Below are 6,974 nucleotides of genomic sequence, written 5' to 3'. Positions count from 1 at the left end.
TCTAGCTTCATCGTTAAGTACGTCCATGATCTATGGGTTATAGAAAATGTAATCTCTGTAATCTCGTGGGTGCAGGAGAAAACATACTTGGTAAACTCTGTTCCAATCTATTTTGAACAAAATGTAAACAAAACTGTTTCGTTGAAATTGTAAAGCTATCACCATTGACTTACAAATAAATGGACGACGGGTCTAATACAAAAACCACGAAAAAAATGTCCCAAGTCAACCTATTCGAAATTTAAATTGTTATGTCATCGCAGTATCGCGCTGTCCGTAGAACAAATGAAGACTAAAGCGGAGTGTCGCGCTCTGTATACGATTTTAGCGCCTTACAAGTGCGGACACTTTTTAGCGCGGACCCGACGTCCATATAATTGTAAGTCAATGGCTATCACTCAATAAATTGAATAAGTAACACTTTCACGAATATTTCGAAGATTTTGACTTGATATCTCATCACTTTTTCTAACAATATTCATTTGAATAGCATCGTAAAATCATATTTGAAAACTGGCAGTCCAAAAGTGAAGTTATTTTTCAACTATACAAGTATGACGACTTGTCTATGGTTGCATAGTGCTGTAGGAAAAAAAATCAGTTCATTCAATTCAAGTTTTTGTAATCGATTAGTAAATCGATTATTTCAATCGCAATCGAACAAGTATCTAAGTGTAATTTGAAGGACGATTTAAAATTAAGATTTCGGAAATTTTAAATATGCTTATATATATTATGTGAGGAAAACTGCTAGTATCACTCAATTGAACAAATCGATTCATTCAATGAATTAATCGATTTGTACTTGGCATTACAATTGCCCATCACTAAACCGTCTAAGGTCGGGTCAGTGACTTGTTTATTTACTTTCCGTTCAAAATTGATTGAAACGAAGTGTAGAATGCTTTTAATTTAAATTACTCAATACAGTACTAAAATACGCAAACAATGGCAGAATAGTGATTGGTCGTGGTTTCTATCAGGGCAGTGCCTATTAGTGATTCAATTTCTGAGAGATTCTTTTCTTAAAAGCAATGAATAAATTTATGCACGTATTTTATTTCATTTTGAAATCTCTAGTCCCTTGGACACCATGGACGTTGCAACACGTCCGAAACATCGAGGTAAAATATATTTTTTTTACACGATTAAATCCAGATTTTAAAATCAAAATAATATATGAAAATCGTGAACGTTTAAATCAATATATCAACGTATTGTCACAATAGCGAAATGTCAGTTAATGTTGATCAACTGTTTCGTAGAGTGCAAGCAGACAATTAGAAGGCACGCAGCAAATGACAATGTCAAAATGTCAAACTCCGTAAAACTTAGCTTGATTAAAATGCGAAACTTCATGAACCAGTGATGGGACACAATCAGTAAAAGCGACAGTCGATGTTAAAATATATCGTCTGTAGTATACTGACATATTTATAACAGTGTTATAATTTCATGGCAATTATTAAAATCAACTCGTATAATTCATTAAGTGTCTGCCACACGAATGGTGACGAATAGACTAGTTTCATTAAGAGAATAGATTAATTTCGTTAATTGTAGTTTATTGATCCATATCGAATAAAATTCACTAATTTCGCTGAAAATAACACAAAGTAGACCAAAACAAGTAACATTTAAAAAAATACCGTCAAATCATTTCTCTGTATGAATTGATCGATTCTATATTTTAGATGTGTCCCATCACAAAATATTTTCCGTCAGACGTAACTTTAAAATGCAAGTTATAAAAATAAACATTAATAATATTGCGTAATGAATTACCTCGAACAGTGTTGTGTCAATGATTTGTGGATTTTGATTATTGTATGTTAATGGTAACGTAAATATGTAAAATAATTATTGTTTATTTGAGAATTGCTGTTATAAATATACGTCGTCTTAATTTTGCAGACTAGCCATTTTAATTAAGCTAAATTTTACAGAGTATAATTTGGCAAATATACTTCTTAAACAAGCCGATGAGAATCATATAACATTATAACACCTTCGCCATGATGCCCGAGTTAACCTTTTAAGGTTAAATGACAGCGCTACTAGCCATCTGGTTGACGCCGCAGGTGCCGTCTCCTCGGAACACGCGGTAATAACCTTGTTCACCCCATGACGCTCCCCATGAATTCTTTATTGTCCAGTACGGAAGACGTTTCTTGAAGAGCGGGTATTCTGAAACGTAAAACAAGATTTCTATGAAGCAAAAATCTTTTTTAAGACTTTAATAAATTCATGCAAAGCCTTGTGAAACCCATGTTTGATGTACGGCAGAAAACAAAACAAATATTTTTATTGCATATCATGATGATACTACCATGAAATGCATCTTTTTTTTTATTATTAGTTCTAACAAACACAAATAAAAAGTACTTCGATCCGAATGTAATCGAATCTGTCGCCTCAACGCGGCCACGTTTTCACGAATAATGAATTCAATAATAATATTGTATTTAATACCGCGACATTTCTGTCAGTCTTCTATTAGATGTAAAGGTACTTGGCTAAGTGAAGAAATTTTCATAAGTTCACACAGGTGGCGCTGCCATGGTACAAAACCGTTTATACCCAATACAAAGATCCGCAACGAACACAGAGAAATTCGTGGTTCGATCCGTGGCCTCGGGACATATAATGAGTAACACTCGACCAAATTAAAAAACAATGTCTAGTATGAAGCTTCATTCGCATCATGTATCTTTTACTTTGGTCGAGTGTTACTTATTTGACAGTAATTGTTTCGGATGGTTTTTTTTTATGTCGGACGGAGAATGAGTGTACAGGGCTCAGGCCCATGTGTAGGTATGAGTCGGATCAAAGAATTTTTTCTTTGTGTTTGTTCTTTCTATGTATCAACAATAACACCAAATTAGATTTCTAATAAATCAACGCATGAAACCCTAAATATCTCTCTATATTTGGGTTTAAAATGGGTCTTTTGCTTTAAAAGGGCCAAATAAACACTGGCAACATTTTTTGAAAGCGTACACAGTCCATGGCAACCAAAGTTGTCAGATACTGAATTAACGTCACATACAACAGGTATCACTATCAAGACTAGTGGTTAAAAAAACATAATTTTTCATAAGTCTGAAGAATTGAAACTAGAAAAAACGATTTAATCCGAAAATTTTAGGCTTTCATCGGCACATAACAATTAAATTTTGTTGCAACAAATTGCAGTGGCGTAGCGTCGATTTCTCAGAACCTTCCTTAAATTTGCTGCCGCCTCTATTTTCACGATTACAAAAGTAGTTCGTTCGGGTAGGCTCGGCTCGATTGTGTTTTTATGTTCGCCTGCAGTCGCCATCTTTGTGTTGTTCAGGATATCGTTTTCTCAAATAGTGGAATTTATTTAAGTAAATAATAATAATTTTGACTTGTCGCTGTTCCCAGTAGTGTGTCGCCCGAGGCCTTGCCCCCCTCTCATTTGGGGCCGTAAAGATATTTGTCTTGTAGCTACTGAGTTTCAAAGTAACTTACCTTTAATACCATATCCCACGATGAGCACGCCGTGATCCAAATTCGTGGGGCTGCAGAGCACACGCCACGGGTGGGATATACCGCCCATGTAGAACTGCATCGCGTTCGCGTTTATACCTGAAAGGTAAAAATTTTATCACCTTTAGCATGAATTGAACCTACTATTTTAACATTAAAAAATTTAAGACATTTTTCATTTAAAAGCAAAGAAAAAATGTAAATTCTTAAATATATCATTTATATGAGATACTTAAAAGTTTGTAAATGAATAGTTTTTTTTTTATGAAACGGGTCTACCAAATCGCGCACCTGTTGGTAATTGACACGCCTGTCCGTAACAATTGCAGTACCACTCAGTACTTTAAATCACAAAGATCTGAGGAGCACTGCCATTGCGCACGTCACCCAGAGGCATAAGTTGACAAATCCCATGTGCCTGTAATTTCCCCAGCATCCTTCAAAATCCGTAGTAATGTGAGCATTACTGCTTGGCGGCAGAAATAGGTAAGGTGGCAGTACTTCCCTGGACTACCTCTTTCACAAGAAGCTCTTCTGCTACTAAATTATATTTATTTATTTATTTCTCTACAAACATAATAGTTACACTAGAATCAAAATATAACACACAGTCAGAGATATTACATTATGTTTGCAAGACACTGAGAATATGAATTAACTATAACCAAATTAGACGCTTGTAGAATCGCTGCATTGGCGCGCCTGTGGCACTGCAGCCGTGCCAGTACTAATTTTCATATAGTAGAATAAATAAATAAATAACGCGCACACTCTACATAGCCCCGCACTAGGGAAACCCTGTGTCGCGGGTGCCATGGACACACATATAGACAAACACAAATTACACCCAAACTCACGAGAGAAATAATTGTAGACCATACAAATATTTCTCCCGGCCCGGGAATCGAACCTGGGACCTCTGCGTGGCAGTCCGGCATGGTAACCGCTCGGCCACGGAGGCAGTTATGAATGTCACATAGGTATTTGTATTGGCTATTGGTTATTTGTTGTACTTGCAAAAACATTTGGCGAACAGACAAACATGCAGAGACTGACAAATATGACCGTCAACATATGGAGCCAAATAAACAGTTAAAATAATGAATATGATCATAGTGTGGACGGTTTACTTATGTATTTGTCTATTTAGCTCCTTTGATGTGTGTCGAAACACCGAGAAGAGAGCGTTAACGCGAGTTTAGTGTTTGCTGTATTTGTCGAATAGGCAAACAAAGCAAATACTTTAACACACATATTATCACCTGGTGATTGTTTTATTTTATTTTATTAGAGGAGATTACAGCCACTTTTACAACATGGATTTATATAACCCTTAAGTAAAAATTCTGAAATACATTGTATCAAGTAAAATTCTACATTTTTAAGCATTGCAGAATGTTACCTGTTTGTGATCAATTCAAGTACATGTTTTTAAAAACGCTCTTCTGTGTGTACATGAGCGGAGCTAGCAACCGGTTGCAGCAGACGAGTGTCGCAAATAATGTGTACGGCGAAAGAACTTCTACCTATCTTGTTCCCCGACTAATCAACGAGTAACCATTAGAATTATGTAATTCTTTAACAACCACTAATATAAAAAATTAACTTCAAAATTACTTTGTAAACAGCTAATCAATTGCGATTTTGAATGTTTATAAAGGTAAAATATCCAATTTCTGTATAATCTTTTTGGTTAATGATAGATTATTTATGCAAATTATTTAAATATTAGCAAAACCTTTCTGTTAGAAAATTGAACATAGCGCATAGAGCATTGCGTGTATACAGTTCGCACTACTACGAACCTTAGTGGTTTAAAATGCGACTAGAAACATTGTTGTGTATTACGTTTTAAATGATAAATAAATAAATAAAAATTAATTAAGTGCCAATTAAAAGCTTCCACATTTGTAAATAAGAAAATAACATCACAAGAATACAAACTAATACATCAACGAGAACACAACATTCGCTTTATCGGTCACTTGATAAGAACGATAAGAAGTTATTAGTTGTATAGTTTTTTATATTCTTAACGCCGTTGCAGAAAAGATCTATTCGACCGTCATCATTGATTATTTTATGTTAATGATCTTGGTAGATAACAATTAATTCCAAAATTAGTACGACTAAATGGAACATGGAGCAAATTATTCTTACGAAATTTCCTAACTGGACAAGGTGTATTATTCTGAGGAGCTCTGGACAATCAATCTTATTCTGTGCAACGTTCAGCAAAAACAGGCATCAGCTATATTTCTCCGCAGATATAAAGGTAACACGAAATTTTTCACATCATATTATATACATTTGCCAAATATATCAAATACGTAAATACAAGTAGCCATGTGAAGTGACTAGATATGGTGAGACTCGAGAAATATAACATCTCCTTACAGTAGGACTAGCACAATCAAGCGCGACTTGCACGAGAGCGACATAAAACGCGAGATGTCTATGCGACAACAGCTGTATCTCGCGCTTCATATCGTTTTCGCGCATGTCGCGCCCCATCGTGCTAGCCCTACAGGATGCAGGAGTTTACAAGCTTGACTGCGGTCTCTCTTATATTGGACAAACGAATCGAAGTATTTGTACCCGCGTCAAAGAACATTATAGCTAATGTCAAACACACTTGCATAAACAAGTCTGCGGTCTGTGAGCATGTCATGGATAAACCTATACATTCAATCAAGTTTAACAAACACTAGGTCCTTGCAAAAGAAGTCCGTTATCTACCAAGGATGCTGCGAGAGGCTGTTGAAATTAAAAAGCATCCTAATTTCAACAAGGAAGATGGTTTCTCCGTACCACCAGTTTGGGATCTAGTATTTCCTCTGATGAAAAATCCCAAACAGACACAAGACTGCAGTACTGATTAATATGTTTTAATTTATTCTAATTTCGATTATTTAATAATAAATTTACCCTAATACAAATTCAAGTTGTTAAAATAATTTGTAAAACGTAAATTGGAATGTTCTTTGTAAAATTAAAAATAAGGTATTTAATTAGTGACTTTTGTAACTATAGTGGAAAAAATAGGGTGGTTTTCATTAATATTAGACGTAACTGATTGATCACTTTACCACCTCAGTCAACCGTGACCATGGGGCTTGTAAAGGGTCCGAAACGTTGGTGTTTGAAAAAAGAAATATACGCGATTTAAATCCGGAAAAATAGTTTAATTTCCTATGTGTAACAATCGCGAAAACCTAAGAACTCGATATGACTAGATATTGTATGATGCGCCGCCGCGCCACTGCATCGCTTCTACAAGCTTCTAATTTGAAAGAGCCCTTAAAGCCGCAGCCGAAGGCGAGGTTTGCATATCCCTCTGTTCATAATTACCTACTTACCACCCACATTGTACTATTACACGATCGCTAGCAACTACTGTCTCTGTAAACCCATAGTAGTCACTAATGACTACAAAATAAAGTTGATATTACTTCATAACG

General features: G+C 35.4%; 1 protein-coding gene across 1 annotated transcript in view; it reads right to left on the bottom strand.

Moving 5' to 3' along the window:
• Positions 1 to 390: 390 nt before the first annotated feature.
• The window catches only part of LOC113226706, a 31,848-nt gene continuing 25,264 nt past the window's right edge, over positions 391 to 6,974 (bottom strand). The window contains exons 8-9 of the mRNA XM_026459427.1: positions 3,496 to 3,612; positions 391 to 2,187 (exon numbers count right to left, since the gene is read on the bottom strand). Of these exons, the coding sequence (XP_026315212.1) occupies positions 2,042 to 2,187; positions 3,496 to 3,612 (263 nt within the window). The 3' untranslated portion in view covers positions 391 to 2,041. The remainder of the gene's footprint in view (positions 2,188 to 3,495; positions 3,613 to 6,974) is intronic.

The sequence above is a fragment of the Hyposmocoma kahamanoa genome, unplaced genomic scaffold (genome assembly GCF_003589595.1).
Source record: "Hyposmocoma kahamanoa isolate Upper Pololo Valley unplaced genomic scaffold, ASM358959v1 192, whole genome shotgun sequence".
Taxonomy (NCBI): Eukaryota; Metazoa; Arthropoda; class Insecta; order Lepidoptera; family Cosmopterigidae; genus Hyposmocoma; species Hyposmocoma kahamanoa.
Note: the sequence above shows the minus strand (reverse complement) of the source record. Positions and strands in the feature narration are given on the sequence as shown.